Genomic DNA, 25,899 nt, shown 5'->3' on the forward strand with positions numbered 1-25,899 from the left:
TTGTATTGTAGGGATGCAGATATAAATTAATAAAAATCAATGTTTTTTGGTAGGTTTTTTTCTCGATGGTAGGATGGTAGGCCTCTAAATTTTGGTAGGTTTCTTTGCTCATAAAACAGAAAACATCTCTGGTTTGTTGTAGTGTGTCACTTTGTCAGCACTGAGAGAATTGGGACAATATCAGTTTTACCCTCATTCTGCTTCTTGGGTGGGTCCAACTGTTTGCCAAATACTTTAAAAAACTTGTTGCTTATTGGCATAGGCAGAATTTCACCAATTACCTTCGGCGATTCTCTGAACTTCGTATACGCTAAAAAAAGTTATATCCACTGGGTATCTAAAGGGACATCAAATGATTGAATTGATGGACGTGAAGGCAGGTTTATGGATCAGATATTTTTCTTTGAAATGCAGTGGCGAATCGATAATAGATTCAACAATGACAAGGCTGTTAAAATATTTTAAATGGCACTAGAAGAGTGATTCAAATGCATGTTACAAATGTACGTGTTTACAGAATATGTTATTTTTTATCATACATGGCCGGCGAAAATCCTCGGACTGAACCCTCCGCGAGGGTGCCGGCTGGAAATGGGCACTACAGAGCAATCCCGTGCGATGTCGGTAGGGTGTCCAGCTAAGATCAGGGATCAGTGCTGTGTGCTTATGCGTTTTCATCGCTATGCCATACGGAAATGGTCTTTGATCGTGGTCTGGAGGTAGGGGCTGGATCAAGGCGTTACGCGTACCGTACTGAGGATCAGCCTGGCTGGGAGCCCCTAAATAGCCCAGTCGCTAACGGAGCCCTCTGGGAACCAGGCCGCACCCGGTTGCATTCGATGGCCTTACCCTGGGTACTGCGGATCTCTGCCCGGGGCCGACGAACCCTTTCTCCGCGACTCGTGGGAATATGAGCGATTTAAAAAATAAACTAAAATCAACAACAACGGAAATTGAGACCGGCACTCATAAAAAGTCGGAAGGGCAGTTGCCCAGACACCATGGGGCCCATGCGATGCAGGGTCCCTCTACTAGCCACGACGTGGCCAACACTAGTGGGGTACGTAAGCCTCTGGCGATGCCGGGGTCAGGCGTATCCACAAAAGCGGAAAGGAAGAGTGTGGGGGAACCGAAACGGGATTTTCCCGGCACCAGTGAAGGCAAACCTGGCTTGCAGCTTGCAGCCCCAGAGGGCGCCAGAGCTGATGCGCGGGCCCCGCCTCCCCCCTACTCCTACTGCATTCACAAGGCCTGATGACAGGCCACCACCAAGCGCAGCCATTGCTAAGCACAGGAAGGCTGCCATGAGGATCTTGAAGAGATCCGCATTAACCCCGGACCTATGTAGCAGGGCGCTGCCCTGTCACGTGGAAGAGATCCGGTCGGAGATAGCGTGGGCAATGACGATAGTGCCCGACTATCAGCTGCCGGTGCTCGGAGAGCCACCAGCTGCGGAAAAGCGCAATAGATCGATAGAGGTTGCGCAAAACAAGTCGAAGAGAGCCAGGACGCAAGGCCTCACCTTTGCTGAGGTGGCCAAAAATCGGATCCTCCTGGGTGTGCTCGATGAGAACCAGGAAGACGAATTGGCTCTGAGAGCTCATTGGAAATGGGTTAAAGCGGAATTGGCGAACATCTGCGTTAGCGTGCTTCGGGAGCACCCCGGACCACCTCCGATATGCCGGGACGCAGGTTGGTTCCAAGGCAACGTCAAGATCGTCGCGTGCGACGATGAAAGGTCTGCGGGCATGTACAAGAAGGCGATGGCCATACTGGGAGAGGTCTACCCCGGAGCGATGCTACGGGCTGTGGACTTTAAGGACATCCCATCCAGGCCTAGAGCAAGGGCATGGATACCGGCCAAACCGACCGAACCAGAAAGAGTGCTTGAGATTACAAGGCTCTTTAATCCCGAGTTACCCTCTCACAATTGGAAGGTGGTGCGGCTAGAGCATAGCACAAAGGCGACTCGTCAGGCGGTCCTTTTGCTAAATAAGGAGTCGTTGCCACTCCTCGAAAAGACTGGGGGCGTCATCAATTACGGTTTCGACACCGTAAAGATAAGGGTGTACACGAACGACGTGAACGCAGCAAGAGGCAACGAAGTCCAGCTCTCCAAGGGGGCAGCAGACATCGCCCTCATCCAGGAGCCTTGGGTGATAGGGCATAGAATATGCGGGCTGAAGTCGGCAGAGCATACTTTGATAAGTGGAGCTACCATAGGTAAACCAAGGGCCTGCATCCTTGTAAGTACCAAACTAAAAATATTGTTTCTTCCTCAGTTCAGTGACGAGGACACCACCACCATCAGTCTGGAGGCGAACGGACGACAAATAAGGCTTGCCTCGATGTATCTGGCACATGACAGGCCTGTTCCAACCCTACCGGTCGAACATTTAGTGGAGCGCTGGGACGGGGCCCTGATTCTAGGAGGTGATGCAAATGCACACCATAGCACATGGGGAAGTGGAGACATCAATGAACGGGGTGAGTCACTCTTTGAATTCATACTAAAATCTAACTTAGTTATAAGCAATAGGGGTAGCGAGCCTACCTTCATAACGAAGAGCAGAAGAGAGGTCCTGGATGTTACCCTCGTCTCAGAAGATGCGGAGGTCATGATCAGGAACTGGAGGGTGCTTGATGAGCATTCCTTCTCTGATCATCGCTTCATCTAATTCGATTTAGATGGGGTCCCGTCCAAGGTACCTGCCAAAAGAAATCTAAGGAAAGCCGACTGGCATAAGTACAGAAAAGAGCTTGACAAGCGGCTCTCAAGAACCACACTAGCAATTCCAGGAAACTCTAGGGACCTAGATAGGCTGGCAAATCGCTTTACTGCGGCATGTGGCAAGGCTCTGGATCAGGCCTGCCCCATGGTAAAGCCGAGAGGCAAAAAGAAACCACCTTGGTGGAGTACAGAGATTGACGAGGCCCGCAAAAATTGTCGTAGAGCCTTGAATCTCGCAAAATCCTCGGGAGGCGATATGCAATGGGAAATCTATAAGTTAAACTTGAAAGATTACAAGAAACTACTAAGGAAGAGCAAGAGATCCTCATGGAGGAACTTTTGCAGTGGTATGGAATCCGTATCAGAAGGTTCTAGGCTCAGGAAGGTTCTCTCTAGTTCACCTCGTATCGCCCCGGGATGCTTGCTAAGATCCGACGGAGCGTGGACGGAAACTGGGGAGGAATCCCTGGACCATCTTCTGAGCACGCACTTTCCAGGCGCCACCGAGCAGCCATTGAACGGGCCAATAAGAAATAGAGGTCAACCGGTTACGGTAGACCTCATCACCAAAGAAAAACTAATGTGGGCAATAGGGTCCTTCAAGCCTTACAAATCTGCGGGTCCAGATGGTGTTACACCGATTCAGCTGCAGCAATCTATGGAGCTAAGCTCAAAATGGCTGTATGCTACTTTTAAGGGAGTCCTCACTCTCAACTACATTCCGGAGACCTGGCAAAGGTCAAAGGTTGTCTTCATTCCTAAAGGGGGAAGAACATCCCATACTAGCGCCAAGGATTTTAGACCTATCAGTCTATCATCTTTCCAGCTCAAGATAATGGAGCGACTGATTGAATCCTTTCTTAGGGAATCGGTTGCAGACAAGCTTATGGCTTCGCAGCATGCCTATATGAAGGGGAAGTCCACCGAAACAGCGCTACACGAAATCGTGTCGCATATTGAGAAATCCCTTGCGATAAAGGAATACACCTTGATAGCATTCTTAGACATTGAGGGTGCTTTCAACAACATCACACCTGAAGCAATCACATCAGCTCTAACTGGTCTGGACATCGACTCACGGCTGGTGTCGCTTATACGACAGCTGCTAGTTGGCAGGGTCGTGCGGGCGGAACTGGCGGGCGTGTCGCTGGACAGATACGTTTGCAGGGGAACCCCGCAGGGTGGGGTCCTCTCCCCCCTTCTATGGGTCATGGCGATTAATGAATTATTGCAGACCCTGGAAGGGGGGGAGGCTCCAAGGTCATAGCGTATGCTGACGACCTTGCGGTGGTTGTGAGTGGAAAATTTCCACAAACTCTTTGTGACATTATGCAGGACAGACTAAGGTTAATCGAGAGATGGACCAAGGAGAAAGGTCTGGGTGTTAACCCAGAAAAAACGGACCTGGTGCTCTTTACCAGGAAGTACAAAATCCCCTCACTTCAGCTCCCTGCCATAGGCAATAAGATTCTGAAGCTAGGGGAGTCTTGGACAAAAAGCTTAACTGGGCGCAAAATATACAAGAGCGTGTTAAAAAAGCGACGGTAGCCCTCTACAGCTGCAAGGGGGCGATTGGGCATAGCTGGGGGCTGTCCCCTAGCATCATGTATTGGTTATACACGGTAGTTGTTAGGCCGATTCTATTATATGAGGTCTTGGTATGGTGGCCAAGTCTCAACAGGAAATCTAAAACTGAAGCACTCCAAAAGGTGCAAAGAACTGCGATGCTCTGCATCTGTGGGGCCCTGCGCACAACTCCATCGGAGGCTATGTGCGTGCTCCTCGATATTTTACCAATTGAAATTGTTGGAAAGCAATCAGCCGCCTTGAGGTTGAGGGAACTACCAGGCTGGAGAGACACTCAGGAAGGCCACACCGCAATCTTAAAGGACGTAAATATACCGGACACGGATTACTGTGCACCAAGGTTGAACTTCACAAAGAGGTATAGGATTTCCATTCCAGATAGAAAATTCTGGTCAGGAGGGGCTCCCGATGACAATGGATCACTCCACCTCTACACCGATGGCTCTAAGCTAGACGGCAAGGTAGGAGGGGGGGTCTTCTCAGCCCGACTGGGGCTGGAAATATGTTTTTGCTTACCCAACCACTGCAGCGTCTTTCAAGCTGAGGTCGCTGCCATACAGGAAGCGGTTGAACACCTACGTACAAGAGAAGTCATTTATAACGATATCTTCATCTACTCAGACAGTCAGGCCGCACTCAAAGCGCTCGACTCGGTCACATGCAGTTCAAAAACCGTAGCGGACTGTCGCAGATCTCTAAACGAGATGGCTGAGCAGTCTGCACTTCACTTGGTATGGGTTCCGGGGCACCGGAACATACCAGGCAACGAAAAGGCGGACGAACTTGCAAGAGAGGGCACATCCGCTCCACTTTCGCAGGCCTGGAAGGGATTAGGCATGCCGCTCGCTACCTGCAAGCTCATTCTAAGGGATCTGTCTCTTAAACTAGCAAGGGACAGGTGGGATAGCCTCACCACTTGCAACAACACGAAGCTTACATGGCCTAAATGGGACAAAAAGCGGTCGAAGGATCTCCTCATGCTGAGCAAAGGAGACCTAGCCGCAGCTGTGGGTCTGCTAACAGGCCATGTTGCTATCGGGGGGCACGCGGAGAGGTTAGGGATCCCCCATAACGACTTCTGCAGAAGCTGCAGAAATGAAGAAGAGCCAGAAACCTTGCGGCACCTGTTATGCGATTGTCCCGCACTTTGTAGAAGAAGACAAAAGTTCATGGGTTCAGGATTCTTTGAGGACCTAACCGACATAGCCGAAGTAGGCATACGGCAACTTCTGGGTTTCGCAAAATCCACACGATGGTTTGAGTAGGAGGGTTCTAACGATCCGCGTGGTATCATAACGGGCCCACAACCTAGGGCCTATGTGTGCTAGTGGTGTCACTGGCAGCCACATCAACCTAACCTAACCTAACCTATCATACACGAAAATTAAAAAGAAAACAACTTATTGTTTCCAGTAAATCGGTGGATCTCAAAGTTTTTAACCGCAACTCGAAGAAGTTAATGGCAAACCAGCAGCGCGTAGATTTTTCCCCCAGCCCGGCGGCTCCTAGGACATTTGGCAAGCCTAGCCGTGAGGCTTATTTTTACCTTACTTATTTATGAACATATACAGTCAGCGTCAAATATATGAATACCCAGACGTTTCTTTATTTATATTTTCCATAACAAATTATTCTTCTTTTTTTATAAAAATATAGTTAGTTCAACAGCAAAAACCAGAAAAATCAATTTTATATATAACTCGTTAAAATTCAAGAACTACCAAAAAATTGTCATACAAATTTTCAACTTTTCAATTGCATTTCTTAGAAAAATTCTGGGTATGCAGTTTTGTAGCCTATTAAATTTTAATATAATAAGGAGCAAGTTTCAAGTTTAAAAATTATCGTTGATTTTTGAGTTTTTTTTTGTCGAGGGTGTTGCATTTTCTTCCATATAAAAATAAATTTTGTTCATGCGATGGAAAAAAATGCGAAACACCCTTGCCAAAAAAGTCTCAAAAATTAACGGTAATTTTTAAAGACTTGAAAGTTTAGCCTTATTTTATTTAAATGGAGTGGGCTACAAAACTGCGTACTCAATTCAAGAAATCGAATTGAAAAGTATAACATTTTGGTGGAAATTTTTTAGTATTTCTTGAATTTTTCCAAGTTCTATATGAAATAGAAAAAATCGGTTCTGTTGGTTTTTCTGTAGAAGGAATTATATTTTTATAACAAAATAAAAAAAATGGTATGGAAAATATAAAAGAAGAAAATCGTCAAAACGTCAAGATATTCATATTTTTGACGCGACTGTATATACTTCATAATAAATGAGTGATCTATAAAGGTTAACGCTAATCCCCGATTAAACATAGTTATCGACGTAACCGACTCCCTGTTGTATGCATGGAGTCGTAGACGTCGATAACGATGTTTAACCGCAGATTGGTGTTAACCAGACATTGAGTAACCGGCCCTGAGTGTAAAAACCAGCAAACAAATTTATTTACTGCCGTCAAACGCCGTTTTCTTAAATGGTAGGAAAGAAGCCATTTCGGTAGGTTTTTGAACCAGCTCTTGGTAGGAGAGAAAGTTTTTTATTGGTAACCCTGAATACTTTTCCAATTGGCTCAATCACGTGATCATGATTATTTTGAAGACAGTAAATCGGACAATGATTTGACGTATGCATACAATAATTTTGACGTCTTGTGCAAAAAAGAAGATAAATTCATAACAAAATAACTATAATAATTAAAGAGACGCTGGTGTGTATGTAAATTTGTCTCTTTTTTATATTTTAGTTTTTTACCTCAAATAACTCGTGCGAAATGCGTATTTCTGTAACTTATAATTCAACGTTCACGTTCGACATTTTGCTCAAAATGAATTGTCTTAACTATTGTCAAGACGCCTACGCCACGGAGACAATTATCAGCGTTTTTGACAACTAATACGTATTTTTTTATTGTCTGGACAGCATTGTCCAATGTAAACGCGCCGTAAAATTCTTGCTCTTATTTTCTAATTTACAGCTGTGTGCAGCCAAGGCGTGTTCAAGGCGCAAACAAAGTGGTGTTGATTGATCAGCTGATTGGATATTTTTGTCTCTACACTAGTACAGGAGAATGTCATCCAAGACGAAGTGGCGCACCTTTAGGATGTCAACTAAACGAAATTACGAAAATTATCTCCTATTCCCTTTCGTATTGGCATCCTCCTGTACCAAAAAGCAATTACAAAATACACGGGACTTTTACTTATATGCAATTGCCACCACCTTGTATGGTGTGGTGTATACGCCTTGGGCGTATTCAATAAGGTGGTATCGGTACGACAATAACTAAATGTACATGCATTTTGGTTTTGCTTTTGCGGCGAGGACTGTCAAAAATATCATACGAAGAGTGTGAAAGAGAACAGAAAATAATAAACAATCAACAGCTCCAACCAATCAACAACAGTCATTTGGCATATGAAGCCGTGAGGCGAAGAAAAATAAAAGGGTACTGCTATAACCTTCTGAATACAACTTGCGTCCAGCGTTGCCGTTACGCTTAGACTGGAACTTCAAGTCGTTTCAACTTTCTTGCTTTGCTTTTGACATTTTCGTTATTTCCCATTTAAAGAACCAAAAACTTGAGTTCAACACAATTGAAGCGTGTAAAAACAAATAGAAAACACAAAAGAGAATGAGCAAGAATTGCTTTCAAGTACTTGAATCATGTAAATCGGGTGTGTATGCATGGAGTCGAAAAAGTCGATAACGTGTTAACCGATGATTAGTGTCAACCAGGCTATGAGCAACCGGCCCTAAACGTTAAAATTTTCTTACTTTTACTTAATTTTTTCTACAGTTCCTATCAAACGAAAGCAAAAACCAGAAATGAAGTTTCAAGAACTATATAGCAGTTTAAGGGCCTTGTTCTGTATCACGAACGATAGGCAAAACGAACGATTCGTCTGCAGACGACAACCTCTCTGATTGCGATTTTAAACTCTAACGATTGTCTTCGTCTTGCTTTTCATACATTACCGACGTTTAAACCGACTAAAATTATGCCCCCCCGGCTTTTTGAAGCATTCCTCTGCAGACGAATCGTTCGTGTTGCCTATCGTTCGTGATACAGAATAAGGCTGTAAATCTACACTACAGTCTCTTATAATCTTGTGAACTAAAAGATCATAAAGACCTTTTCTTTCCGACCCATTAACACCCTTAACACCTGAAACATAACGAAATTTCATTTTCCCTTTTAATGTGTCTTATTTGAGCGTATTATCAACTGGCGCACGGTGGGAAAAATATATTTTTGTCAAAAAAGCTGTCTACTCTTCAAATTCCACCAAAGAACATATTAACGTTTTTTGATCCCACCCGATTTTGATTATTCTCTTTATTCAAAAGGTTCTTTAGATATACATTTTACTGTTAGGAGATGCTGCTGCTTTTTTGAATAGTCGTAGAAAAGTAAAACAAATTCAGCCTTAAGTTCTAAAGGGCTTGGGTTCTATTCTGTAACTGTGAGTTTTCAAGTGTAAAATTGTGTGTACTCTTCATTTTGCGATTCAGGAAGAGTGAGAATGAGTTTTAGCTGTCAAAATTATGTACACTTCATGATACAAAAAAGAAGGTAATTTCATTTAATGACATTCGTTGTTGTTGTTAACCATTTGACATTTAATAAAATTATGACATTTCATCAAATTCATGCTATCTGATCACTAGAAGAAATATTTTTTTTTTAAGCAGAAGATTTTATTTTATGGACTTGAAAATTATGCCGGGTTGACGATTAGGTTTCAGAACGCAGGAAAAGTGTATTGTCGTTTAAAGTACAAAACCGCGTATCGTCGTTGTGCAAAACCGCGTAACTGCAATTTTTTGCCAAAAATTGGATTTGCGCACACAAGCTCTTGGCTCAAGCCTTATTCATTCGTCCTGAAATGCGATTTCTTTGTAAAAAAGAGAACCATTTTTAAATACGAGCATTTCTACTCTCTAGAAAATAATTTATGCAACCTCGCATACGCCGATTTGCATTTTAATTTAAAAATTTGTGAAAGTTGATGGCGATACGGTAATCACAAAGCCTAATTTTTTTTCAAAATCTGATGAGAAATTTAAAATTAAATTTGAGCCAAAATATAAAAAGGTTTTTTTTATTGGGGAAGAACATTCTTTAGAATTCGATTTTTAAATCGCAACATTGCATTCAAAATAAGAAAACGAAAAAATAACAAAATAATGCGCGCGTGGTTTTTATTATAAAATAAAAAGAACAATTACAATGAAGTCTTCTTTAATCTATATATATAAAAAGAAGTTACATTTCCTTGGTAATCTTATAACTCAAGAACTGCCGAACCGATTCCCACATTCGTTGGAAAGGGCTCGGGCTCCGTGAGGTTTGTAGCAAAGAAAATTTAAAAAAAATAACTAGGGTCTCGAGATATAGACCAAAACGTGGACCTGGGTAACCTTGGGTGTATTTGTTCAATATGGGTATCAAATGAAAGCTGTTCATGAATGCTTTAAGATTGAGCACTTTTCATATAGCTGGGTGACTAGGGTTTCGAGATACAGACCAAAACGTGGACCCGGGTAAACTTAGGCTTTATTTGTTTAATATGGGCATAAAATGAAAGCTGTTATGTCAAAAATATGCGGAAGCAAATAAAAAAAAATGAAAAATTCATCAATACCGTTTTTGTGAAAAATAAAATTGTGTAATGCGGACAGTTCTTTAATCTTCTTTAATATAAAAATTAATATAAAAATAAGTAGGGTTTTCCTTCCTGACGCTATAACTCCAGAACGCACGAACCGATTTCCATGGTTTTGCATTCGTTGGAGGTTTATAGGTAAGAAAATTCAGGAAAAATTTCAATAGAAAAGTATATGGTGTGTGAGTATCCCTCACGAAAATAAGTATGTTTCATTTAAAGTAGATGGTGCCGGTGCGTGAAACATTGTTTAACAGCTATTCATTGTACTTTGCTCAGTTAATTTCATGTGACACTAGCGAATACCCGGCGTGCTTCGCTGCGCCTTAAAAGTAATTTTGTTTTGTTACTCCCTCTCACAACATTTGAAAATATTAGTTAATATTGCTGTACATATTTGAATAGTAGGGAGATTTTTTCAAATTATATAAATATACGTTATTTGAATATTGAATCAATACACGTTTGAGGAAAGGGTGCGATAGTAGACTCCAGTTATAAGATTATAAATTAAATTTCCAAGAGAAAGTCGGTTCTTTACATATTTTCTAATTACCTTCGAAAATATATTAACTCAAAAAAAAAAATAAACAATGCTTCATAGATCGATTTTTTTTAAATCTAACTTCATAAAGTTCTTTAAAATATTTTGTAAATGAGGCCATAAGAGCTTAGGGGGAGAGTTACAACACAAAAATACATTTAAGGTGCAGCGAAGCACGCCGGGTAATTGCTAGTAGTTTATATATTATATAGCTTTAACAAAAATAGTGCGAGCTACGTAAGTAAAAAAATACCAAGCACTGATAATGGTTTTTGATTTGAAATATTATTACATTGGTATAAATATGCGAAAGAAAATTCTCCGATTTATTGCCTTTATATTATCAAAGTGGCAAGGCTGTTGATAATACTCACAATTTATGAAACTTCAAAAAATTTTATTATCCGTCAAAAGTTGTTTATAGAAACTACCTTCTTTTTTGTATCATGGTACACTTCCTCATTTTGCGATTCAGCATGTGTGAGAATGAGTTTTAACTCAAAACTCAAAAACTCACTGAATTTTAGTCGGTGAGTTTTTGGATGTGAGTTTTGCACTCGGTGTACTAGAGCTGTAAAAACATCGGAGCACTATCGATAGTATCGATGTTTAAATATTTTTTTGAAAACATCGATGTTTTTCTTACTATCGATGTTTTTAGAGGATATGCCATCATTGGAAAGTTTATCCGTTGCTGATTTGGGGCAGGCAAGAAGTATAAAAATTAAAGCGTAATAAATTCATAACCTTTAACAGTACGCAAAAGCGTACCAATAAGGGTTCAGGGAAGTTATTACCAGGACCAAAAAATTTAAGCTTACAGCCTGCTGTCTTACTTTTCCCTTACGAAATAATGGAACGGGCATATATTTCTGTTGAAAACAAGGGTGCCCGGTACTCTTCACAAACAAACTTTAGCAAACCATAGTAGAAAGCTTAGCAAATTTCTTAAGAACTTCGTACTGCTTAAGAAAATTTGGCTCTATAAATTTTTTTGGACCATTTCTTGGGCTTTTTTATTGGTCGAACTAATTAAATGTTTGAAAATAATCATGATATAAAAATTTAAAGGTAAAACCGCTGAGAGACAGCCTGGACATTTTTGAAGTTTGCTAGCATAACAAAAATGTTTTTAAATTTTCAATCTCACAAATACATTATCACTTCCATTTTCAAATAAAAGAAAATTTGAATATTTTCATATACTTGTTTTTTGTTTTACTTGAGTTGCTCTCAAAATTTCAATTTTATAAAGTGGACAAACTTCAAAAAATAAATGATGGCCGACGAATTGAGCGAGCGGTTTTACCTTGAACAATTTTTTTATCATGGAAAATAATAACATATAAAAACAGATCTAGGTTTTATTAACCCGTAACTTTAATTTCATTTCTGCTTGGATATAAAAATTTAATACCAATGGTTTGTCTCTACGGGAAGCATTGAATACCGAATAACGATAATTAAAACAAAGTTATAATACCCTTATGCACAAGTGCGCTGGGGTATAAAAATTAAGACCAACCAACGCAGATCTCCATTATTTGAGAATATCGAGCAAAACTAGTGTGCCCATTGTAATTTTTCAATCCTTGAAGTAAACTGAATAAAAAAACATTAAACTGTATCTAATTTTTGTTGTTTTGGGAGCGTATTTACCGCTTAAAACGGATTTTTCTTGCTTATTTTCTTCAGCCCTGGTTATTACTAATAAATTGATTTTGTCAGTGCGATCTCTAATTGGGAAAATTAAGAATAAAAACCTGAAGTGTACCCTGGATTAATTCCTTTAAATTATTTAATAAGACATAATTTATAACACATATTAATAGTGTTGTTGCTTTATGAATACTTTCATATTATTATAAATTAAATGTGACCTTAAATACAAGTCAAATTAAAATTTAAATTAATTATTGGATAATTTTAAAATAATAACTGTAATTTAATAAAAAATTATGTTTGTTAATTGATAAGGATTTCAGCTTGAAACAAAAAGTTAAAATTTCCAAGAAACCACGATAGTATCGATACTATCGATGTTTTAGTGGCAAAAACATCGAAAAATCGATGTTTCAAATATCGATGTTTTTGCAGCACTACGGTGTACACCATGAACCAAAAATACAAGATCACCTAATCAAAGAAGCAAGAAAAAAGTATATTTCTGAGTGTTTTTGACATCTGCCTAAGAATGAAAACAAACAAAGAAAACGAAAAAGGCGCGGTGATTGAGTGCGATTAAATTGGTATTTATTATAAAATATACAAAGTGAAACTTGATGACAATTAGCAAAAAAAGTTCATAAAATATGGTTTTCATGATTGAAAGTGTTTTACAATCGCATATCATTACCACGGGTCGATTTTTCAATGCCAACGTTCTGGCCACAAACGTGCACTCCCTTTTCACGCAAATTTACGCCTTTTGGCAAACCAAACATACGCACAAACTTGTTCCGATCACACAGCACTTTATTTTATATCATAAATATGTAATAAACCAAAATTTATAATTAAAATCGCTGCAGAAAACACATTCAATCGCTAAAAAATCACTACGAAGAGGTAGAAGACGATGTAAACAAACCCGAAAAACGTCAAAAACGCTACGAAAACTTTTTTCTGAAAATCGATTACAAATACAACGATGGCTGATTAGGTGATCTGTAGTCGTTGGTTCATGGGTGTACACTACATTTTCTCACAGTTACAGAATAGAGCCCATGATAAAAACATTACAAGGTAAATTCATTCTCTCAATTCGTCGGCCATGATTTTGTTCTGACGTTTGCCAACATTTTAAAATCATATAAAATTGAAAATAAAAAAATTAAATTGTTCACAATTGTTGTTGTTTGAGATTGAAAATGAGAATGTGTGTGTGAGTTTGAGTTTTGATTTTAAAATTATATTGTTGGCAAACGTCAGACTGCCTCTCAATGGTTTTACCTTGTTATGTTTATATCATGGAGCCCCTGGTCCCAGCAATGTGAAATTACCGAATGTTATTTTGTCACGATTGAAAGGGCTGCCACATATTTATATTGTTGGTAAACATATGCTCTCTTGTTTATGATTCTCATTGTGACATGAGTTTGTTCCGATTTTTGTAAACTTACAAAACTTACGGTTGCTATAAATTTTGCCCACTTTTTGTTAAGATTTACAGATTTGGTGTCTTCAAACTAAAAACAAAAACACGAAAAACACGCACCAAGTACTAGACTGTAAAATTTTCGTGTTTTGAATAAAGAAAATCACTAGATTTAGTGCGAAAAGCAGCAAATTGGCAACAGTGATTATATATCTTCTTGAGCAGGGTTGCCACTGAAGAAAAAATTCCTTCCCATCCACATGAAAAAAATCTACCAAATCCTATCAGTAACTTCTTTTTAGATATTTTAATTAAAACTATATTTTGGTTTTAATTTTTTTAATTATTTCAATAAAAATTAATTTTTTTAAGGAACTTTTTATTTAACTAATGATATGGTATTTGAGATGGTATTAACGGCATCTTCTCGGTCTTCTTCAATCAAAAGCGAAAGTGATGAAACTAAAAACAACACTGAAACTTCATCATTTGAAAACTTCAACTGTAGTTATCATAGACAAATACAGTGACTCAAACATCGATTGGCATTTTTTTTAATATTCTCAATGTTTTTCAATTAAAAAATTATTTGCTAATGTTTATTTTTATTTTTGTATAAGAATATTGCTTACGTTTTAACAAAACCCATAATAATCAAAGATTCAAGCAATTTTCGACATATAAAAATATTTAAATAACTTTCGTCAAAATTTCAAACTTTGTATAACAATCTTGGGTATGCAGTTTTATAGCCCATACAATTTTAGTATAACCAACAATGGCAAGCTAAAAATTTCCGTTGATAAAAAAAAATTTTGCCGCCGGTTTTCTGTGGTGATTTATTACTTTTTTTGTGAACAATCACCGGGTGTAATTACATGCCAGCCCATTTTTTCTTTTTACTTAAAGAATCACTTAAAATATTAGGCAATAAAAGCTGCTCATGATTCCAGTAAAATGAGTTTTGAATGGAGCACGATATATTCGCCTTTTATCGATATACATACGTATGTATGTATGTATGCACTTATATAAAATGTGTGCATTAAAGCGTTCAAAAATTAATGCAATAAGTAGACTACACTTTTCGAAAGAAATTTATCATCTAAAGTTAACTTCGCAAATTAAAGCGGGAACTAAATTTTATTTGTTTATCAAACAAAATATTTTACCGAAAATCTATCAAAATGAGAAAAAATTTACCTTTTTACCAAACCAAATTTTTTGTACCAATTTTGGTAATAATTTACGAAAGTGGCAACCCCGTCATTGAGAGCGGGTGTTGTCAATTTAGTTGCCGGCTGGTTTGGACTGGAAAAGTACGTGCACAGACTTTTAAGTGAACTTGCATTCCTGCATATTCTCTGATTGCGCTACTGTTGATTTTGTAAATTATTGAAGAATTTCTAGTGTTCTAATTGTTTATCGTCGGATAGTAAGAAGGTAAACTCTGCAACGGTATTATATAGAGTTTTTTGTAAGAGAAAATAATATGTACATATGTATATGACTACTTAAAAAATATAATATTTTAGATCCATTCAAATGGTGAAAAATCTATATCGTGGAGTAGGGTTTTGAGGCCCATTAAGGGGGCGGAAACCTTTAACAAGCATAATACAACTAAAAACCTGTGGTAGAGAAAATTAATGTTATCCATCTGAAATAGTCGCTTCAAAAAGTTCATGTAGTAAAAACGTACTAAAATTGTTTATGTGTATACATATGTACGTATTTGCACTTGGCAGGCATTGAAGTTAAATGCATTTTTTTACATACATATGTATGTATGTATATATACATATATGTACATATGCTCCCACTGGGAAAATAGGTAAGCACCTTACCAGGTAAGCCATGTTTTCTTTCAATTTTTAGGGCCTGTGCCAATCGGTAACTTTTTTCTCCGTGGTGAGACGGGATGGAAAAATTCGGTATGGTGTACAAATAAATTGTTTTTTGCTGTGCCAAATGCAGAGTTAAATTTTGACAGTTGTAAACTTAGCAAACGCTCGTGCGAAAGCTTTATTTTTGTGTGTTGCTGAAATTCTTAAAATTTATATTTATTTTGTAATTTGCAAGTAACGTACGCTTTTTTTATGCTGTTTCAGCTTTCATTTTCATGTTCACTCCTTATTACCGCCAAGCAATAGTTGCGTTTTTTTACTCATTTCCAGTAAAATCCAGTAAAAGTTTTTACGAATTTTCATGTTTTGGCGTTTTCGTACGCAAAAACTTGCAAAGTAGGGGAAATTGAGAGAGCGAAAAATGACAGTTGAAGTTGCAAGTTTTTACTGGATTTTACTGGATAAATTTTTACTTGTAAGAATTTGCCAGTACGAAGAACAGCTGATCGCATGTTGCTGGATGAAATTTAAACTAATAAGGAAACTGTTTGTGGCTTTTTATTGTTGAATTTCACAAAATAAACCTATTTAAATACAAAATATATTGTTTCATAAGGAATTTGCTACGAATAAACAACCAATTTATCAGCTGTTCATGAAACTTGCAAATATTACTGGAAAAGCGTTCGCGTACTTTTTTGCAAATTTTTTCTATGAGAGCGAATTCTTAGAAATAAAGTTACTGGAGAGTTACTGGCAAGTTACTGGATAATTTGTAAAAAAACACAACTAATATTAGGTTCATTCCTTATCTTTTTGGACTAAAATCTGAAAAGTGTCAAAATGCCAGAGCGTAAGCAAAATGCGCTCACTAGAAGAGAATAACAGGAAAAGTAAAGGAACCCAAAAAACCAAATTTTTAGTCCAAAGAATGGCAACAACAAAACTAACGTCAAATAAGAACAGAAATATATGTACAAAACACATTCACACAAGCTCAAGCACAATAAACACTTGCTATATCAATTATTTTTTGCCTTCTTCCAATTTCAATTAATTTCTTTTACTTTTTAGATTATTCTCACTTTTAGCGTATTCTTTAATTTCCGTTAATTTAAATTCAGTTGAGTTTGACACTTTTCAGGATTTTGCCAGAAAAAATTCTTCTGACTAAATCTGACTACTTCGGACTGATGAGAGTCACTCTCACTGACTGTTGCTCTCTCATTTTTGCTGTCATTTCCGAGTTAAGGAACGCTTTTTGGACTAAATCTGACTACTTCGGACTTTTTCTGACTATTTCTGGGAGATGAGGAACGCTCCTATTATGTGTATACATGGTTATAAGCTGTCAAAATTTTACCTAGCCCCATGAGCTAGGTAAAATTCTGACGTTCTTATTCACCACGAGAAATGTCAGATTTTTACTTTGATCCGTCAAAATCTTCTCTTTTCTATCATTTGGCACAGGCCCTTAGTACCAAAATTGTCATGGCCAATGTCATCTACTAGTAAAGCGCAAAATGAACACCTCCGACGACACATTACGTTGTCAGTTGCAAAATAACGTTCAGCCGAACTTACGTTGTAAAGCGGCTCAGAAGTATGTCTGATACCAAATGTACATTCTAAATTCCTACTTACATAAGGCGGCCACGTCGTTGTGGTAAGTGACGTGGTAACGACATCCGGGTGAAGTGTAAGTTGCTGGTAAGGTATTGCCCTTCACCTGGCTGTTCTTACCACATCCCTGCCGAATCTCCATTACTTTAACAAAGACGTGGCCGCCCTATGTAAGTAGGAATTTAGAATGTACATTTGGTATCAGACATACTTCTGAGCCGCTTTACAAAGTAAGTTACGTGTAATGCAGAGCAGTCGCTCGGAGTAGTTCGGTGCTGGAAATAACTTCGGCTGCACGTTATTTTGCAACAGACAACGTAATGTGTCGTCGGAGGTGTTATTTTGCGCTTTACTAGTAGATGACATAGGCCATGATGACAATTTTGGTACTGAATACTGAAAGAAAACATGGCTTACCTCGTAAGGTTTACCTATTTTCCTAGTGGGATAGTAAAATTAAATATATATTTTGTTCCCCAGCAAAATTGTATAGTTAAAATAACTAAAAAGTGGCTGCTGGGACTAGGAGTGGAATGTAGATATGTATAAGAAAACTCTCGTCTTAATGTATTTTTGTTCTTCAATTATGTCTACTAAAAAGTTTTCGAAACAAAACGATGTTGCCGATCTGCCAGACCGTCACTCCAAGAACTGCCACGGGAGGACTTCTGATGCAGCCGGAACATTGTTTGCACAGAGGGATCCTTATTATCCCGGTGACTGAGAACAACGTCGTCCGTTGAGGGGATTATACATATCCATACATTCATGCGTATGTATAGCTGTGGGTCTCACTCTGTGTGATACTCACTGGTGATGGAGATCTCAATCAAGTATGTACGTCTATCAACATTTTAAGAGCAATATAAAAAAACGTGATGTAAACATTTGTGTACATGTGATCTTCCGTCTTCCTCCCACTTATGGACTTATTTAATGGTCTCTTTTTAACCATCGCAAAATTTGCAAACGTGTTAGTAAGATAAATGAGAATGTGTTTAGTTTTCATCACACCCTTGTAGGATCTCGGAATAGACTTAGAGCACACCACAAACTAGACGGCAAGTGATTAGGTTTGTTCGTCGAAAATCCAGCAAGAATTATCCAACACTCAAAATATCAGAGAGTAAGAAAAAATTCTCTCAAATTCTCTCTCATGTTGAGAAACTTGCAAATTTCTGCACGAACGCAAATTTGCAGAAATTTGCAAGTTTCCCTGCCAGCTGGCGTCCACGGTTGCATTTCAAACATAAAAAATTTTTTTAGAATTTTTAAAATTCTTTCGGATGGCTAAAAACAGGATATACATGTATATTTCTTGTTGTTCTGACTTTCTTTAACATACATTTCAATTTCTTCATCGTACTAGCTGTCGGGTTTCTTTAATCGACTCTGGTTGCAATTGCATTCCGATTGCGAATACCATTTTTTTCAGCCGAATTAAGTTCAAATCATTGGAATTAACTAAATTAATTATATCAACAATTATTTACTTCCTTTTTTCATAAAAAAATCGCTCGTGTTTATAAATTTTTAAATTTAACGAACTAATTTATTCAAATTATTGTAGAGAAAAATGCAACCATGCGTCACAACCACATGTTTTTCGTGTTTGCAAATTCTTGCTGGCAAAATTTTTTCCAGCAAGAATTTGCAACTTCTCTCCAAGAGAACTGTCACTTTGCTCTCACAATTTTTGAGTGTTGGATAATTTTTTGGTCTGCACGAACGCGATTTGGGCAAAAACCGTGATAATTCGTACAAATTCGTACAAATTTTTTGCTCGACGAACAAACCTATTGTAAGTAGTCCAAAGTTTGGTCCAAGAATATGTAAAATTCTATTTACATTTAACATTGAATGTCCTAGGCTCGGCCCAATTGTCCGCTTCTGCATTACATTGTAACCAATTTTGGGAGAAAAAAAACAAAAATAACACTTGCGCCAGCTGAGATTCGAACTGGGGTTCTCAGATTTCCTAAGTGGGTACTCTCTCTACATGCCAACACCCCACATGAAAATTCGTTGACTAAGTGCCTTCATATCAGTAAATCGTTAATCATACCCATTTTCCGCTACTGCGTGACATTGTAACCAAATTTAGAACCAAATTTAGAACCAAACTCATACCTTATGCATTACATTCGGACCACCTTTGGTACAATTAACCTGTTTTACATTACATTGCTTTAAATTTTTGGACTATCTTTGGTCTAAATACAAAACTACTATACCTAAGACTATATTTTTCGAGCAATTGGACCAATATTTCCTTCAGAGACCCCACTGGGAAAATAGGTAAGTACCTTACGAGGTAAGCCATGTTTTCTTTCAGTTTTTAGTACCAAAATTGTCATCATGGCCAATGTTATCTACTAGTAAAGCGCAAAATGAACACCTCCCACGATACATTACGTTGTCAGTTGCAAATAAACATGCAGCCGCCCAGTAGCGAAAATGGTCACTGGTGATATCGTCACTAATGGGGATTTAGTGACATCGACGCACTTGCTGTGAATCCTAAACGACATATAGCTGGAAATGACGCTGGTGACAATGTCATGCAGGTGTCCTCCTATCAAATACTTATAACAGACATTGTCTTGCAGCGGTCCCTTATAAAAAGTTCTTTGCAGGACTTTGCCGCTTGAATGCCATCAATGATCACTGCATAATAAAGACATGCAGAGGCCATCAACGACTAAATTACCATTTGTATGAAAAAGTCATGAACGACGTCCATATAAACGGAGCCCAAAGTCATTGAAGACTTAACATGGCCGTACAACACACTTAAGTGGCTAATGCATGACATTCGCTACGGGGCGAAGTTATTTCCAAGCGCCGAGCTACTCCGAGCGACTGCTCTGCATTACACGTAACTTACTTTGTAAAGTTTAAGTTGCTGGCGGTCCTCGGCGGTCCTTACCACTTCCCCGCCGAATCTCCATTACTTTAACAAAGACGTGACCGCCTTATGGAGTAGTTCGGCGCTTTGAAATGACAACGGAATGTGTCGTCGGAGGTGTTCATTTTGTGCTTTACTATGTCATTGGCGGTGTTTATTTTGTGCTTTACTAGTAGATGCCATTGTCCATGACGACAATATTGGTACTAAAAACTGAAAGAAAACATGGCTTACCTCGTAAGGTGCTTACCTATTTTCCCAGTGGGACAATCATCATCTACCAGATTAAATTCCATATATATGCATGTTCAACATACATATGTATGTAACACCTAATAAAGATAAAAATTTACCGAGCCCTAACCGCCAAAAAGACGTAGGCGACATTTTTTCCAAAATTTTATTTTTGATGCAGAAATGCATTTAAATGATCTCGATACTTCGCATATTTTGGTCTCATCCATTATTCTTCATTACAGATGCCCTAAAAGAGACAAGATAAAAAAAATTGATATCCAGAAGGACAGCACAAGATATATTAAATATTGCAAATTGCAAGAGCACACACGCGACTAAAATTTACAAAAACCAAATGGCTATGTCAAAGGTCATACGTGTACTTGAAAAATCCATCCCACCATCGCCGTATAGCGTTCTTCTAGAGCATCGAAATAAAAGTGATAGCATTCTATTTGAATCACATGCGGCAGCTTTACTTACCAACCATGAAACAGACGCAATTCGCAAGCAGTATACCAAGTTGTGTGACGCATATGGTTGCCTGGGAGTGTTGCAACTTAATGCTGGCGAGAGTACGGTTCTTTTTCTGGTACTTGTTACGGGCTGCGTATCAATGGGAAAGATCTGCGATGTAGAAATTTTTCGAATCACACAGACACATTTTGTATCTTTGCAAAATGCAGCTCCAAACGAAGACAAAATCTCGGAGTGTCGAAAGCTGCTAAATTCAGGAACTTTTTATTTTGCTCACTCGAATGTTTCGATGGCCAGCAGTTTACAGAAGTTCGATATAACATTATGCGCTCAACGTCGTCAGCAAATATCCGAAACTGACAACCGATTCTTTTGGAATCGGATGATGCATATACACATGTTCCGATTTGGTGTCGACTGTCAATCGTGGTTGTTGAAAGCAATGTGTGGATCCGTGGAAGTGCGCACTGTTTATATTGGAGCAAAACAAGCTCGTGCCGCAATCATATCGAGATTGAGTTGTGAGCGTGCTGGCACTCGATTCAATGTTCGAGGTACGTATTGTTTTTTCACACACCAAACAATTTTTGTTACCGGCAATAAGAAAACGTGTCGCCTTCGGAAACAAAGTTATTGACGGCAATATCGCCATCGTATAAATTTCTTACTACCGGTCGCTCTAAAACAGGGGTTCCCAAACTTATATTACCGCGGCACCCTTGTTGTGCTAAACAAATTTTGCGGCACCCCTACTCTTCAAATGTCTACGAAAACAAGAAAACACAATGCCAACTTTATACCATGATAAAAACCTTTATACTCCTTTAGCTTTACAGCCGTATTCTAACAAAGTCACAAACTTTAGCTCATCACTGCTGTGATTTCTACTGCGCCGCAAAGCTTGCCGCTGCAAAAAATATGCCGCTACAATACAAATTTTTAAATTTTTGTGTATTTTTCTAGCACTCAAAATCGAATTTTTTGTGACACATTTCTCGGCGCACTAGAAATCACAACAGTGATGAGCTAAGTTTTGTGACTCTGTTAGAATATAGGGGTTAATGTGAGGACTGCAGTTGTGTTTTCATGATTTCATTATTTCTTTTAAGTTTATTGGCAGCTTTGAAAATTTTACCCTGAAATTATTTGACGCTGGCAGCTTGTTGGTGTATTTGTTTTTAACCGACTACACAAAAAAGAACGTTTCATTGGCATATTTTTTTATTATTACTTTTTAACTATGGACCACGTTAACTGACTACTATTTTGTTTAAAGGAAAGTTGTTACCTCACCGGTGGTCCCATTTTAATTTGGCTTGAATACGATCATTGGATCATGAGATTAACGATAATCTTAAATTTCTATATGGGAATTGAAGTCGGTTTTGTTTTTTTGCTTACTTTGTTGAAAATGCAGTCTCACATAGAAATGTTAAAGTAAAAGTCACTAGTGTTTTTAATGCAATCTTGCCAATAGTAGTGCTTTCTGCATACACTTGCATCCAGAACTCTCTTGGGCCCCCTTCGTAGTATTTAATATTCAAAGTGCTATCTTCACTGATGTCCAGAAGGTTTTCAAAAGCTTAATTTGTCATCTCAGTAGGTTTACTTTTAGGGTCACATGAAAACGGGTTTGATATCCAGCTGTAGACATCCTTCAGAGTCAATGTTGGGAAAATATTCTACAATGGTTTTTTTCTAAACCTCCCAAGTTAACGCTGGTAATGAGCGTTAACTCTAAGAAAATAACTTTTCAACCAATTTCACGAAAGCAATTTAAGTGAAAAATAATTTTAATTTTTTTAATTTTATACATGATTCAATAATGAAAGGTTTTGTAAGAAAAACTTTCTATCGCTCTGATTTTATCAATGACACTCCCACCATACTCCTAAAAACAAAAACAGTGATATTTCTTTTTCAAATTTCTTTGCAAGTTTTGAGAGCATTTTTAAATTGTTAGTAGTGAAATTTTTACTTTTTAAATTTGAAGAAATGTTTGTTCTTCATTCGCTGGCGCCAACAAGACAAAATGGGTGAGAATCGCTGGACTACAAACTTCAATGTAGGCTAAAGAGACGAAATTCCCTTAAATGCCGAAATGTATTTGTAGATATTCGTGGAGACCTCTTGATTCAGCCAAGTCGCTCTAAAGAAAAGCGTGCAATGGTTTTGATCAATGAGCTAACGAAGGTATTTAGGTATTGTCCTCCACAACCCAATCGTGGTGTCTCCGAATGAGACTTTGACGCAATATAACATTGCCAAACCGCATCCATAGGCCCAAACGTCACACGACAGCTCGGTTTAGTCAATGGCGCGATGCAATTGCACACTTAAGAGGTGTACGCACGAGGCGAATGTTGGCTGGCGACCAACTTTGTTGAAAGCGGTTAGTTGAAAGTAGAATGCTAAGTTGAACAATGCAAATGCCTCTTTATGGCGAATATTTTGATATTTTTTTATATTTTGATATTTTTAGTCATTCAAATTTTTTTTTTCGTGCAACCCGGCGAATGGTTAATATTCTGACAGTTGTATAATCTCCCCAGAACATTAAAAGTGCGACATCAAAGAATTCGAATTACCATATTCGAAACAATCGAGCCATAACCGCGAAAGAAACGTAAGCTCCAAATTTTTTTATTTGTCGTTTTTCTTGTTTAGTAAATATTGCATATTTTCCACAAACAAATAGCTTTTTCATATCCATCATCTGGCAAACAAATACAACAAAAAAAAGCTGAAAGTGGACCATCCATTCTCAAGTTATGCGCCATCTGATGTACGCAAGTTTGGTATTTACATAGAAATATTTATTTTTAATAACAATCGGGGGTTATATTTGATGTGAATAAGCTTCTTTAAATTAAATAATTAAATCGAATTGGTTTTTGTTTTAAAATACCACCATTCACTATTATCCACACCTTTTTATGGAATTTAGCTCCCATTTTAGGAAGTGTGATTGAATTCTTCCCCTTTTTCTCCTGCTTCCATAAACCATCCCTGTGGATGGGAGTGCCAAATTTTAGAAAAAAAGCTACTTACAAAACCTTTAATAATTGAATCATGATTTTATATGGAAATTGACAGAACAAAAAAAAGAATAAATAAAAAATTGCTGATGAAACCGGCTGTTATCAATTTTCTTAACGTTAACATCGATGTTACATACACGATGTTAAGTCCCACTACGTCGGTACTTTCGTCAAGTTGCAAACTAAAAAATTCACAAGTTTTCAAACTTATAATAAGTTCGTTCCCGACTGCCTCTAAAATAGTGTTGATTCGCTCTTTCACAGTGTGATTGTGCAGTTCCAAAGAACAAGTAACATATACGTGTGCGCGAAGCTGCTCAAAATTTTCTGATTAAATTTTTCGTTGACCAAATGTACTGGGGAACTACGCTTATGAGCGAAATACACCACACAAGCGGCTTGACAAACCAAGTGAACTATCCCTTTGCTGCAAGCCATTTGTGTTATGTATGTGGTTTGACGAGCCGCTCGAGGTAATTTTAATAAACATCATTTTTGTTTTTGATTTTCTGGCCGCCACACATGGGGACGAATCGACAATTTAGGACGACAAAAATAGAAAATCAAAAGTCTTTAAATCTTATCACACATACCTTTCTCATACTTCTTATAGTCCACAATGTAACACACACATTTTGACTTTTACCGCAACTCTTTAGCTTTAGAAATGCGCAAAGTTGGGTTTTCTATCGTGCGTCGAATTAAATCAAGTTTTGTTTGAAGCGATGATAAAATAATTTCGCTTGTCATTTTATTCTTATTAACAACAGTTAACAGTTTTGTCAACACGGATACTATCTCACGCCTCACTTTCCGTGTTGACAAAACTGTTAACTGTTGTTAATAAGAAGAAAATTGCAGGGGCTAAAAGACTGTGTACTCAAAAAAATTTTAACACTTCCGAGAAAAAAGTTTGAAATTTACGTGAAATTTTGTTGCACTTTTTTGAAGTTTTCTACAAATTGTTAATCTTGGGTATATATGGGGTTTGTCTGAGAATGAACTAAATTTTAATTGAAAATTCTTAAAAATAAATAAATAAACATAAGTGGCACACAATATCACTTTGAAATGGCGTGCTATAGATATGTCCGATACTGTATGTACTTTATTTTGCGATTTTTGTTAATAATATAGCTGCTTGTAAAATGGTTATAATACCTATTCTATAAATTGCCTTTTTCTTATTGAAAAAAATTTTGAAATTTTTATATCAGTTAGAGTTATAAAAAAAAGTTGCAACGAGTACAGGAGTTTTCTTCAACAGTTCGAAAATCCAACAAATTGCCAATGTAAAAATATCACGAACTCGTCCCCCCTTTCCCTTTTCATTAAATAGAGCATCTTTTTCTTAAGTCGTTTATTGGGAGGAATCGAAAATATATGACGACAACAACGTTTACTCCATATGTATTTGACAGATTTCCATGAAATTTGGTATCTAGGGGTTTTCGTCGTCACTGATTTCGAAATTGATACAATTTTTAAAATTCAAAATGGCGGATCCAATATGGCGAACGATTTCTTTAAAAAATGTATACATTGTTATGAAGCTTGGTATTTACTCCCTAGATATCGATGCAAATTAATTCTACAAAACATTTTTATTTCTAAATCTTTTTCCTGTTAAAATTTGATTTTTTTTCATTTAATTTCCACAATAAATATCTTAAAGCTTTGACGGGGTACGAATATTCTGAAAACGGTATCGCAATCTATAGCTCAAAATTAAGTTTAAGTGTTTGGCCGTTTAGCTGTTATATTTTTGGTTCCCTACTGTATATCTAAATATGTAATAGTTGTCTAATTTATTGGTGTCAATTATTTTTATAATGATATTAATTTGGAAATCTAATATTTAATTCGTAATCAGTTCCCAGCTATCAAGTTTCATTACAAACCATAATTAAAAGAAAAAACTTGTCCGCCATATTGCATGTCCATTTTGAATTTTGAAAGTTTAGTTTCAATTTCGTAATCAAAGATAACGAAAATCTTTGAATACCTAGTTTCATTACAAACTATAATTAAAAACAAAAGTCGTCCGCCATATTGTATCCGCTATTTTGATTTTTGGAAATTGAATACCAATTTCGAAAACAGTGACGACGAAAGTCTCTGGATAACAAGCTTCATA

The 25,899-nt window shown here is 37.6% G+C and overlaps 1 protein-coding gene across 3 annotated transcripts in view; it reads left to right on the plus strand.

Moving 5' to 3' along the window:
• Positions 1-1,230: 1,230 nt before the first annotated feature.
• LOC118744182 (synaptojanin-1) overlaps positions 1,231-25,899 on the plus strand; it is a 36,118-nt gene continuing 11,449 nt past the window's right edge. The window contains exons 1-3 of one of the 3 annotated variants that reach the window (XM_036476987.1): positions 1,231-2,223; positions 2,283-2,487; positions 20,487-21,275. In XM_036476987.1, the coding sequence (XP_036332880.1) occupies positions 20,600-21,275 (676 nt within the window). In that variant the 5' untranslated portion in view covers positions 1,231-2,223; positions 2,283-2,487; positions 20,487-20,599. The other 2 variants (XM_036476988.1, XM_036476986.1) reach the window with 2 other exon arrangements.

This window comes from Rhagoletis pomonella, unplaced genomic scaffold (assembly GCF_013731165.1).
Source record: "Rhagoletis pomonella isolate Grant_MI unplaced genomic scaffold, Rhpom_1.0 Rhpom_scaffold_00008, whole genome shotgun sequence".
Taxonomy (NCBI): domain Eukaryota; kingdom Metazoa; phylum Arthropoda; class Insecta; order Diptera; family Tephritidae; genus Rhagoletis; species Rhagoletis pomonella.